This window comes from Octopus bimaculoides, chromosome 19 (genome assembly GCF_046866305.1).
Source record: "Octopus bimaculoides isolate indiv1 chromosome 19, ASM4686630v1, whole genome shotgun sequence".
NCBI lineage: Eukaryota > Metazoa > Mollusca > Cephalopoda > Octopoda > Octopodidae > Octopus > Octopus bimaculoides.
In genome coordinates, this window is record NC_142946.1 from 3947528 (window position 1) to 3961645 (window position 14118).

General features: G+C 36.4%; 1 protein-coding gene across 5 annotated transcripts in view; it reads left to right on the forward strand.

Annotated features, from left to right (window-relative positions):
- LOC106884053 (anoctamin-4) overlaps window positions 1–14118 on the forward strand; it is a 120190-nt gene that overhangs the window by 68821 nt on the left and 37251 nt on the right. For all 5 annotated transcript variants that reach the window (XM_089366374.1, XM_089366376.1, XM_089366378.1 and 2 more), the window contains exons 4-6: window positions 10364–10522; window positions 11531–11629; window positions 12520–12647. In XM_089366374.1, coding sequence (XP_089222500.1) covers window positions 10364–10522; window positions 11531–11629; window positions 12520–12647 — 386 coding nt within the window. The remainder of the gene's footprint in view (window positions 1–10363; window positions 10523–11530; window positions 11630–12519; window positions 12648–14118) is intronic.

Here is a 14118-nt window from a genome sequence, read left to right on the forward strand (position 1 = left end):
GGGACATAAAGAAAGACAACAAGGATAAAACTGCGGTCCTTTAATTTTATTTCCTGGCCTGTCGACATAGTATATAATGTGTATATACTATGTATATACATGTCAGCATAGTATATAGTGTGTACATACAAAGAATATACACGTCAGCGTAGTGTGTAGTGTGAACTTGAAAACATTCAGACATTATCTCCAGCTTTCAAAATCCTTGTTGCATTTCACATGGAATTTTTGCTCCCCCAAATTTGTCTTGGTGTAGAACACAATCTACTTTCTTTTAGGGGCTATTCCACTGAAGTCGAATTTGCTATTCATCATTTCAGTTGTCGATAAATTAAGTACCAGTTGCATACTGGGGTCAATGCAATCAACTTAATCCCTTCCCCCAAATTTGAGACCTTGTGCTCTCAGTAAAAAAGCTTATTATTATTATTATCATTATTGTTGTTGTTGTTGTTATATGAAAGGCATTGAGTTGGCAGAAACGTTAGCACGCTGGGCAGTATTTCGTCTGCCGTTAGGTTCTGAGTTCAAATTCTGCCGGGGTCAATTAAACAAGTACCAGTTAGGCACTGGGATCGACGTAATCAACTTAACCCCTTTGTCTGTCCTTGTTTGTCCCCTCTGTTTAGCCCCCCCCCCCCCCCCCCCCGTGGGCAATAAAGAAATAAATATTACTATCATCATCTAAACTGGTGAGTTGGCAGAGTGGTTAGCACACTGGACGAAATGCTTAGTGGTATTTTATCTGTTATTACGTTCTGGGTTCAAATTCTGCCAAGGTCGACTTTACTTTTAATCCTTTTAGGTTTTAGGGTCGATAAATTAAGCACCAATGAAACACTGGTATCAATGTAATCAACTGGTCCCCTCCCCCCAAATTTCAGGCCTTGTACCTTTAGTTGAAAGGATTATTATCATTATTGTTATTATTATTATTATTATTATTATTATTATTGTGAGGTTGTTGATTGAAGATATTGTGTGCCTGGCAACGGTCATGCTCGGATATGCTTTCAATGTTCTGCTGGTACAAGTGCCAATCAGGCAGTACTGTCATTGGCCACGTCAGCGATTTTGATTTGTTTGCACTTGCCTCAGTAGGTTTTCACAAGCAAAGTTCATTGTCCAATGAATGAGGGGTACTCATAAGAGGGCCGGTTACACCTAATTCTTTCATTTTCCTTCTGCTTCACTGATGTCTTCTCTTTCTCTCTCTCCCTCCCTCCCTCTCTCCCCTCCCTCCTCTAGCCCCCTTCTATGACCACACCTATCCCCACTCCCACAAACTATAATCAGACCATAATCACAGACTTTCACAATTAAAGGGATCAAAACTACTTCATATTAAAAATAAACCATTTTTGCTTCTTACTGTTCTCTAAAACTTTTCACCGAGACTGTCCTTGTCACCTCTCACCTGCAATTTCTTTATTTTTCTGCCAGGAAAAAGAAGTAAATAAAATTTATCCAAGAGGTGAGGTTCATCGTCATCACCACCACCACCACCTCCACTATTACTTTAGCCATCACTGTCATTGTCACCGTTGTCATCATTGATTGCTATTATCATCGCTGTTGCTGTATTCATCAATCATCATCACCGTTGCTGTAGTTGTCATCACCATCACTATCATCATCATAATTGAGCCACTGTTGTCATCACTACCGACACCACCACCACTGTCACCATCTCCACCTCCATCACCACCCTTCCAGCTGAAAACGTGAAGATTCTCACTGTTGTGTTGCTAGGCAATATCTTCAGAATCCTTAATTTCATTTTCTTATCACAGATAATCCCTTAAATCACTCCTTTCTTCTTTCTTTCCTCCCTGTCTCCGGTTCTTTACAATGTAGACCATTCTTGGAACTACAAACGTGTTTCAGGAATTACAACAAGAGTGTTTGGTCAGAACATGAAGATATTTGACCAAACATTGCATGACTGAACCCTTTTGGCATCAATCAACCTTAGACAACCTCTAATGCACCCGAGACCAATTCTTGTTCTGTAAAACAAACTTCCTATTTGAAACTGATTTAAATGCAAAACTTCCATTAAGATTTCTTGTTAATTTATCTTCCAATTAACATCAACTAAGATATCTCATTAAATTCTTCATTGTTTTCAAAATTATCTGAAATAAAAGCAGTGAATTTCAACAGCATTTTAAAAATGATTTTTATGACTATTTATTTGTCTATTTATTTATTTTTCTTACTTAATTATTCATTCTGTTCATTTCTCTCATGTAATCTTCTCTATTCCAGAAGACAATTCTTACCATTTTCATTCCGTTTAATAAATTTATTTTATTCCAAGTTATGATGTATAATGTTGTAAATCCTTATATTAATTCAGCTCATAACATTTACAATTGTACATTAACCCTGTGTGTATATATATATATATATATATATATATATATATATATATAGCATCTTTATGGTGACATTAATTCCATAAAACGAATCGTTATTAACATTACTTTTTTATTCATCCTCATGGAAAATTCTAGATTTTAAAATTTCAACTGGGTTTAGATATTTTTCTTTCTTTTCCTTCTTTTCTATTTATTTCTTCTTCTCCTTCAGCATCGTGATGCTAAAATTGATGTAAATTCTGAGATTTTTCAACCCAACATTGTTGTATTCTCTTTGTCTGAGACACAGAAGCTAATAACGGAACAAAAATTACCTCGAAAGAAAAAGGTTTCTATTTGCTTGAAATTCCCTCCCGTTTTCCGTGTGAACATTTACCCTCTACCAGTTGCATGCCAATTCCTATGTCATACCCAGTTCTCAATATCATGGGGCTTTTCGCACTATGTTTTGTTCTTCGACTGTGTAAAATTAGCACCATTTTGGTATAGCCTTGTGTTCTAGCAGTTTACATTAGCATCATTTCTAACAGCCTTTTTCCTTGTTTTTCGTTCCAAAACCCTTGAAATTCTCTTCAATTACTAACTTTAACGGGTATTTTTTTAAATAATTGTAATTAATTTTTCCATTTGATTATTGTTCCCACCTTTTTAATACATTTCTCTAAAGTTTTAAAATACCAAGGTCTGGAATTAATTTACTTTTCTTCAAACAAAAAAATGGCTGATCGTTAGTAAGGAGGGACACACAAATAAGAAAGAAGAAAACAAAGGACCACTGATGAGGTCACAGAAGTGTGATGAAAGATCTCTGGCCGAAATACGATTAATGTAATATAAAGCTGAAGCAAATTAACACCAAATATATAGTACGTGTGTTTTTATTGGCTAAATTGGCAACATGACCATCCACAAATACAATAATATCTGTTTCAACACGATTTCACATCAAGAATCTTGCAAAACAAATATATAAACAAAAAAATTCTTATTTTCATTCAAATGGTTTAGGTTTAAAAGCATTTATTCTTGACCCTAAAACATCATTGTAAATAATTCTTTGCACTTCAAATACCACACAATTATTGGAAGACAATGACAAAACCATAAGTATTGCAAAGTTCTAAGCATTCTTTACATTTCAATACTATTATTATCATTATTATTATTACTATTATTATTATTCAAGACAAAGAGCGTGATTTGATTGCAATAGATATTTTATTGGTTGAACGATACTTTGACAGTAAATCTGTCTCTGTCGAGTTCAAAATAAGAAATAATAAAAATTCCAAATTACAGAAATTTAAACGTAAAGTATGAACGAGAGGAACCAGCGTCCACACGTTGATGGAATTACATCATCTGTCTTTATGTTTCAATTACATCACTTCTTAAACTGAAGGACTGCATCAAGTACAAATGTCCTCTTTAGCATGGTCCTTACAGCAAGGTGCCCTTCCTCATGCCAACCACATTACCGAGTATACTGGGTGCTTCTTTTGTCCCTAGTGATGATTGCCTTGTAACTAGCAAGGCTAAGGGCCTAAAGTGGCCCCTATAATTGAGAAAGAATAGAAGGGAAAGCGGGTGGTGATTCCAGGTGAAAACCAATAAATCTTTCTTTCCCAATTTTTGATGTTTTAAACATTATTCTAAGAGCCTTAAGCAACGTTTCTTTTCAAGGCTGCATATTTATGTTACAGTAAATGAGATTTTGTGGCAGTCATGCTGTATTCCAGACAGTTCTGACATATAAGTAAAATGTTTTCACTTAAAAACAGGAGCCAGTGTTAACCCCTTCCTTACTGTGTTTATGTTACTCAAGGTAACATAATTGAGAAAGAATAGAAGGGAAAGCGGGTGGTGATTCCAGGTGAAAACCAATAAATCTTTCTTTCCCAATTTTTGATGTTTTAAACCTTATTCTAAGAGCCTTAAGCAACGTTTCTTTTCAAGGCTGCATATTTATGTTACAGTAAATGAGATTTCGTGGCAGTCATGCTGTATTCCAGACAGTTCTGACATGTAAGTAAAATGTTTTCACTTAAAAACAGGAGCCAGTGTTAACCCCTTCCTTACTGTGTTTATGTTACTCAAGGTAGATAACTCTATTAATACCAACAAATACAGACAAGACAAACTGAAGGGGTCTTTAACAAACTGACTGGTGACAGTAAAGGATATGTTTCTGCGTTACTGCACCTCTTCAGGTGGCAGAGTAAAGTCAGCTGTTTTTTGTTTTTTTTTACATGGACAAGAAACTATTAGTATTAAGATTTTAAGTGGGGAAGTTGTGGCAGTCATTCATCTTCCTTATAACATTAATACCATTAAATAATATACTTCTCCCCTTATTGTGAGAAAATGAGCCAATATGGGTAACTTTTATAGGGGTCACCAAAACTATGAGACAAAGCTGCTGAGCCTCCCTCAAATCACAACTGACTACCTTAATTATAGAAAGACTTATTGCATGGTGTAATCCTAGATAGACTTTACCTAAATAAAAGACTGCATGGTGGAATGTCTTTGATTGTAGGTCTACTTGATTGTGGCTGCGAAAATAAAACATTACCAATACATTTTAACTCCTAGAATTTCTTAACCGTTTTACTAAACCTAATCCTTATCAGAGATAAAAACTAGACCAACACTCTAAAGTTGCATGTATTAAAACGGGGTTACTCGACTCCTTCTTTGAAAGCCACAAAATATTTTGTTTCCATTGACAGATAAAAGACGAAAACCCCGGATATTTGAAGAAATGCATGTAACTTTGCTCATAGTAACAACCCTTATTTTCAGAACAACCTTCTCCCTTTCAGTTGGCTTTTGACCCCTGTTGCATGTTCCTCTTTAAAAGGTTTTGTTCTCATTTCCATGATCAACAAATTCTGATGTAATTGATTTTTGTTGTTTTGTTGTTTCCTTTTTGTCTGATTTTCATCTTTTTTTTTTTCGTTTGTTGGTTTTCGTTTGTCTTACTCTTTGTTCCTTGTTACTATTTATTTTATGATGTATTCAAATAATTATCATATATTTTATACAAATATAATTAATATATTTTTGCTTTCCTTTATATATATAATGATATAAGTCACCTTCAAGAATCAACCTCGGCAACTTTTGAAAAATATATGCCCTTTAATATATTGTTGAATTTTCAGAAAAACACATTTATTATACTACCTGGCCTACCATATATATCATCATCATCATCATCATTTAATATCCACTTTCCTTGCTGGCATGGGTTGGACTGTTTGACTGGAACTGGTAAACCAGAGAGCTGCGTCAGCTTCCAGTCTGATTTGGTTTGGTTTCTAAGGCTAGGTGCTCTTCCTAAAGGTCATGTAGCCATAGAAACCAAGACAAATCAAGCCTTTCTTAATGCCAACCACTTTACAGAATGTGGTGGATGCTTTTAATGTGGCACCAGCACAAGTGCTTTTTACATGACACCAGCACAGGACCCTGGCTGACCAATCCTCCTCTCCAGAGGGCCTTCTCTTCATCAGGAGGACTCCTCTTCACCAGGGAGCCATATAGAGATATAACTTATAGAGGTTAGTTCATTAGTTTGTTATCCTGGACTGGCTTAAAGTACTGTACTTTATTTGTACTGAGTACTCCTCCAGATAATTACCCAACATCTGTGTGTATGTATATATATATATATATATATATATATATATATATATATATATATATATATATATACACACACACACACACACACACACACACACACACACAAAAAAAAAAAAAGCTTATGATGCACTCCATTGCTGCTCTAAACTTCCTCACACAAAGAATGAAACTCAGAGTAACGCTGTAATCCTGAACTTCAGTTTTTTCTCTGATTTGTGCAAAACTTCGGCAATGCAGGAAGATTAAACTAACTCTTTTACTCTTTGTGCTGGTCCATTCCTGCATCTTACAAGTTCCAGCAATGTCTTGGAACCTTTCTCCCAACAAATCTAAAACATTTATTTTTTTAAAATCTTAAAACTAAAACTTAAGTCTTTAAATGTTCATTTGTATTCATCTGAGAAATTATTCAATCCCTTCACTGTTTCTTTTTTTCTCTCTACCCCGCTGACTACCCCCTAAAAAAAACTTGTATGAATCTACCTTTTCTGTTTTTCTTTCTCTGTTTCTCTGTCCAAAATGTAATGAACTGAATATCTGTAATTCTACACTGATGAAGCTCAATGATGCAGAAACAGTCTGTTTATAAATACAGCTATAGAAGAAATATGAAATATTCAATAATTTTATACTAAATTGTGTAAACATAAAATGTATGTAAATATATATTAAAGTTTATATACTGGGTAATTGAGCTTTTTGTTACCTCTGTGTGTGTGTGTGTGTGTGTGTGTGTGTGTGTGTGTGTGTGTGAGATCATTCTAATTAATAAATGAGCATTACTGTTTTGCAAATTGTCATATCTAAAATGTATTACAATGACAGTTACAAAATCTAAAATGAGTTTTATTGATTTGATATTTCTTGTTTTCAGGTTTATTTTCAGTTTTTTTTTTTTCTGGTGTGAAATGACAACAATTCTCTCTCACTTCCTCTCTCTCTCTCTCTCTCTCTCTTTCTCTCGCTCATAAAATACAAGTTGCTGTATAAGTGTGTGTGTGTTCTCGACATGTTTCTACAGAATGTGGACAGCCGGTACTCCTCATAATTGTATGTCAAGTACTTGAGCACAAAATGTTTGTGTGTATAACCGATGTGTGTATATCTATGTACTTTCTGAATCTGCATTCATTGTGTTTATTTGATGTGAGTGTATGCATTACGTATGCGTGTGTATATGTTTACTTGATAAGTGTGTGTGTATATTGTGTATTGATATAAGTGTGTACAATTCATGATTTGCATAGATTGTGTATGAGTGTGCATGAATCAGAAGTAAGTATTGAGTGTGTGTGTGTGTGCGTGTGTGCGTGTGTGTGTGTGTGTGCGTGTGTGCGTGTGTGTGTGTGTGTGTGTACATGTAGATATATATATAGATATATACATATACACACATACATAGATATATGTTGATATACAGGCACAAACATAGATACACACACACACGTAGATATAGATAGATATACGTATTGGTAGACACATTTTCATATATATACATATGTGTGTGGGTGTAGAGAGAGAGAGAGAGAGAGTGAAACACACAGCGGTATCTGTATACATTGTGCATGTGTGTGTGTGTGTGTGTGTGTGCATGTAGGAAATATATACTCTGTAAAGATGAGGTTAACAGTATTAGATATCTATGTTTATACACTGTCTAGATGTAAAAACATACATCCTGTGTGGATGTGTTTAATGATAATAAGTTGGGAAGGCAATTGGCATGAAATGGAAGCAAAATTGAAGGAATAATAATAATAATAATAATAATAATAATAATGCTTTCTCTGATAGGTTGTTAATCTGATATGTTGGAGATTAACAACATCCACTGTAAGCTCACCCCTGCTTTCTATGATAGGCACAAGGCCTGAAATTTTGGGGAGGGAGATGGTCAATTACATTGACCCCCCTACTACTCTGCTGTTGCCCTGAAAGGATGAAGGGCAAAGTCGACCTTGACGGAATTTGAAATTCAGAATGTAACTGCAGATGATATACTGCTAAGCGTTTCACCCAGTGAGCTAACGATTCTGCCATAATCATCATCATCCTCATCATCGTTTAACGTCTGTTTTCCATGCTGGCATGGGTTGGACCGGTTCAACTGGGGTCTGGGAAGCCAGGAGGCTGCACCAAGCCCCAATCTGATCTGGCAGTGTTTCTACCGCTGGATGCCCTTCCTAATGCCAACCACTCCTAGAATGTGGTGGGTGCTTTTTACGTGCCACCGGCACAGGAGCCAGAGGAGGTGGCATCAACCATGATCGGATGGTGCTTTTTACGTGCCACTGGTACGGAAGTCAGTCAAAGTGACACTGGCATCAGCCACGTTCGGATGGCTTTTTACATGCTACCGGCACGGGGCTCACAACTACAATTTCCATTTGATTTGATTTTGATATTGCTGTTGATAATATATATATATATATATATATATATATATATATATATATATAATGATAATATACACACATATATAGATATATACATATATCATCATCGTCGTCATTTAACATCCACTTTCCATGCTGGCATACACACACACACACACACACACACACACACACACATACACACATATATATATACACATCTCTATATATATACATATAGGGAGAATTCACAAAAGAACAAAAGACGAAAGATGGGTGGTGTAGACGACAAACAGATGTATTAGTTTAATGCTCGGGAAGTGAAAAAGTCTTTAATGTTTTGAACCTACGCTCTTCCACAGAAAGGAACACAGAAAGAAACAAAGAGAGAAAATAAAGAGTGTGTTGTGGTTAGCGACACATATATAAATACACATATGCACACATATACATATATACACACACACACATGCACATATATCAGACAGACACGGATGTATGTGAGAATAGAGAGAGAGAGAGTGAGTGAGTGACTGTTATTTTTAGATTCGGTCGTCCTTTTTCTTTTCTACAGACAGTGGAATCATCTATTGTTGACTAGTGAACCAGGAAACAGAAATAGCAGCTGTTTGTGTGTGTGAAGGGCGGAACACAAATAAGCTGATAGAAATAATAGACAAGAGAAATGAGAGGCAGTTGTTGTGAGAGGAAGAAAGACTGAGCTGATGGGGAAGTGTGATGTGTATGGCTGGAGGTCTGAAGAATAGATGAGAGTTTGGTAAATATGTGCTGAGAGGTCCAAGGTCAGCATAGCACGATGTGGCTAAATTTGGTCCCAGAAGGTTGAAGCTGGTTAAGGGGATGACAAAGCACCACAACATGTGGTGAGATATCCTGGACTGGACAAGATCTCTCCAACCCATGCCAACATGGAAGAATAGATGTAAAGTGGATAGGTGTCAGCTGGGCAATGGGAAACAAGTGGCACCACAAATGTGCGCACACACACACACACACACTTTGTATATTCTTGTGTTTGTTCATTGTTTAGCAGTAGATATATCTGTATGTGTTTGTGTGTGTATGTGAGAGTATATTAATATGTTTGTGTATGTGTGTGCATATGTATGTGTGTGGGCATATATGTACATATATATGTGTGTTTGAATATATATACGTATATATATATATATATATATATATATATATATGCATAAGTGTGTGTATGTACATATGTGTGTGTGTATGTACATATGTGTGTGTATGTACATGTGTGTGTGTATATGTACATGTGTGTGTGTATATGTACATGTGTGTGTGTATATGTACATGTGTGTGTGTATATGTACATGTGTGTGTGTGTGTATATATATATATATGCACGTGTATGTATGTGTGCATATATATGTGTATATGTGTGTGTAAATATATGTATATATGCATATGCATGCATGTATGTGTATATATATATATATATATATATGCACATGTGTGTCTACATACGTATGTATATATATATACAAGTACAAGTGTATACAATATGCAACCTTAGTTTTAATTCCACTTCTTAACAGCCAAATTCTTTAAAGCAGAACAATTTACAGAGAAATCTTTGGTAAGATATCAAAAGCTGGCATTTTGACACAAACAACGTCAATACTAACCAATATTTTTAAAATTAATTAAGCAACTGTAATTGTCTTGTCAAAAATAATTAAACTTTATTGCTTCATTGCTTGCAACATTACAAAAATATTTTCAACAGTATTTTTACAGAAAATCTTCCATTTTTACCATTTTTCAAAACATTTTTTTCTTTTGTTTTTTTTTGTTGTTTTTTTCCTGTATTTTTCTATTCTCCGTTTCTTGATAGAATTTGTTGTTATACGAGACAAGAAGTCAACTGTTTGAATTATTTATAATGTTTTATCTTCATTATTTTTGTTCCTGAAGAAGTCACTAAACAGCCTGTATTTTGACGACCAAAAGCGCCAAATTGATTTCGTGTTGGCTTTCAATAAAGAGTGCGATGATGGCAAGAATGAGAACCGAAGACATCAGTTCGAGAACAGCTTGGAAAAGTTTGGACTGGAATTGGAATATGCAACGAAGGTATAACTTTGTTTTTTACACACATTCACACACACACACACACATTCACACACACATACACACACATTCACACCCTACATAATATACACATGACATTTTATACAAACATGAATACACTACATTTTATATACTCATACATACACTACATTATATAAACACACACACACACTATATTGTGTGTGTGTGTGTGTATATATATATATTACTCCTTTACTCCTTTACTTGTTTCAGCCATTTGACTGCGGCCATGCTGGAGCACCGCCTTTGGTCGAGCAAATCAACCCCAGGATTTATTCTTGGTAACCTAGTACTTATTCTATCGGTGTCTTTTGCCGAACCGCTAAGTTACGGGGACGTAAACACACCACCATCGGTTGTCAAGCGATGTTGGGGGGACAAACACAGACACACAAACATATACACACACATACATATATATATACATATATACGACGGGCTTCTTTCAGTTTCCGTCTACCAAATCCACTCACAAGGCTTTGGTCGGCCCGAGGCTATAGTAGAAGACACTTGCCCAAGGTGCCACGCAGTGGGACTGAACCCAGGACCATGTGGTTGGTAAGCAAGCTACTTACCACATAGCTACTCCTACACACACACTACATTATACAAACTTGCTAGCTTTGATGTAATCAACTACTCTCCACCCACAAAATTTCAGGCCTTGTTCCTTCAGTAGCAGCAAGAATTATTATTATTATTATTATTATTATTATTATTATTATTATTATCATTATTATTATTGTGCTTTCTCATTATTTGGTGACAAGCATAAAAGCCATTGATACATTTACAAAGCCATTGATAAGCCTGCTAAAGTATTGAGACTTGTGATTATTCATAAACCTAACGCACGCACACACACACACACACACACACACACACACACACACACAGAAAGCTATATATACACATCTACCACCTACACATTCACGTCATTTTGTATCAGTTTATTTAATGGTGTTGTTGTTGTTGCTGTTGTTGTTGCAGGCCTTCAAGAAGAAAGTCATCCATTTTGTCAAGATTCATGCCCCTTGGGATGTTCTCTGTGTTTACGCAGAGTTTCTACATATGAAGATGCCTTTAGCGGTAAGAAACAACTGCCTTTCTAAACACACACACACACACACTGCATCTCTTCTCTCTCTCTGTCTCTCTTTCTTTTGTTACTACCACTCTTTCTTTCCCCTCATTCTATCTTACTCTCTCTCCTACTGCTTGTCTTCCCCCTCGGGGTCTTAGGTAAAGTGTAGTAACTTGCTTTTCAAACACAAATTATGTGAGGTAAAAAAAGGGCAAAGACCCCCTTCGGTCATGACTGACCATGAGATTGCACCAAGAAAGTTCCCCTCTGAAGCACAAGTCCAGGCAAGGTTGTTTATGGAAGACCAGCAGTCGCCCATGCATACCGGCCTCCCCTCTCCATGCCACCAGTGTTATCCAAGGGAAAGGCAAAGGGGCCGATACAGCTTGGCACCAGTGATGTCGCATCTCATTTCTACAGCAGAGTAAACTGGAGCAACGTGAAATAGTGTCTTGCTCAAGAACACAACACACAGCCTGGTCCAGGAATTGAACTTACTACCTCATGATTGTGAGCCCAACTCTCTAACCACTGAGCCATGAGCCTTCCCTGTGTGAGAGGTAAACACATAATAAAACTCAGTAGCAACCCTTAAGATTGGCACTGCTACCCCTTCCTTTAGACTCACTTTTTCCCTGTTTCTTTTGGCAATAGCATCAAGTCATTGCAGAACCTTGCATTCTTTAAAGTTACACAACACAGAGAAAACAACCACAACAGTATATTTGTCCTGGTGAGGGTAGAAGCAAGCATTGCAAGGGACAGGTACCACCTGTTTCAAACAAATCATTTGTTTTAGGAAATTTAAAAAAAAAAAAAAGAAATAATAATAATAATAAGTCAAAATATAAGTGAAGAATTATTTTTGATTTTTTTTTTTTCCTGTTTATTGTAGAAAAACGACATCAACGTTCCAAAAAGTTGCTTTGACAAACTCTACTCACCGTTTAAGTTGGATTCTGATATTGTGAAAGAAGAAGATAACTATTTCACTGCACCGTTTAATCAGGAGAGATTAAAACAGTGAGTATTTGAGTTTTGTTTCTTGAGATTCTCAGAATTACATTTGAATCTCTTTTAGTATTCATATCAACTCTTTTACCATTCGCACCAACTTTTTTACCATTCACATTATTTCTTTTAGCATTCGCACCGACTCTTCTTTAGCATTTGCTGCAACTCTTTTAGTCATTGCACCAAATCTTTTAGCATTCATTCCAACTCTTTTAGCATTTGCACCAAGTCTTTTAGTATTCACATCAACTCTTTTATAATTTGCACCTACTCTTTCAATATTCATACCAACTCTTTTAGTCTTTGCACCAAATCTTTTAGCATTCATTTCAATTCTTTTAGCATTCATTTCAATTCTTTTAGCATTCATACCAATTACAAATTGTATTTCAATCACACCCTAATTCTAATATTAGACATTATAATCGCACATCTGAAGCATGAAAGAATCACAGACTTACTAAGGCACCCATGTATATATTCCTCGCCAGCTGACATAATTATCAACTGCACTACAGAGCATCCACCCATCTACCATTCCACCCATCTACCCATCCACCCATCCACCCATCTACCATTCCATCATAAATTCATCAGTTATTTCTGTTACTTTTCTGTATTATTATACGTCCACACAGTAAATAGTCAGTACTTGCCACTAGAAAGATAGGCTATTCTGCTCATGTCTCATATATCATCGTTTGGTGTTTGCGGTAAGAAATAACCCCTTTCTCACATTAAATATTAAAATCTTAGATGTTAATTTATAATTTACTTCTCTTCAGAATCCCAAGGGACAATGCTTACTTTCAGTTTCAGAATCGAGACAAATTTCCCATGGATAAGATGCTAGACCTTTCTTTGAAAGTGGTTCTTGTTTTGAGAAGACCAACATGTTCCCTCATCAACTCTTCAGTACTAACTAACACTACCTGCTACACAATAGTGTTATACTTCGTTGTTGTACCTCTTTACAGCTAGGTGGACTGAGCTGTTGTATGTCCTTGAGCAGTTGCAGAGCCTCTGAGCAGTTGCAGAGCCCCTGGGCAGCTGCAGAGCTCCTGAGCAACTGCAGAGCCCCTGGGCAGTTGCAGAGCCCCGTAGCTGCTGCAGAGAATTTGAGCAATTGCAGTGCACCTGAGCAATTGCCGTGCACCTAAGCAATTGCCGTGCACCTGAGCAATTGCCGTGCACCTGAGCAATTGCCGTGCACCTGAGCAATTGCAGTGCACCTGAGCAATTGCCGTGCACCTGAGCAATTGCCGTGCACCTGGGCAGTTGCAGTGCACCTGGGCAGTTGCACTGCACCTGAGCAGTTGCAGTGCACCTGAGCAATTGCAGTGCACCTGAGCAATTGCAGTGCACCTGAGCAATTGCAGTGCACCTGAGCAGTTGCACACAATGAACTCACTACTATTATGAGTGTTTCAAGTCTCAAAAATGCTAAATAGACTTTTTGTATTTTTTGCTAATTGACATC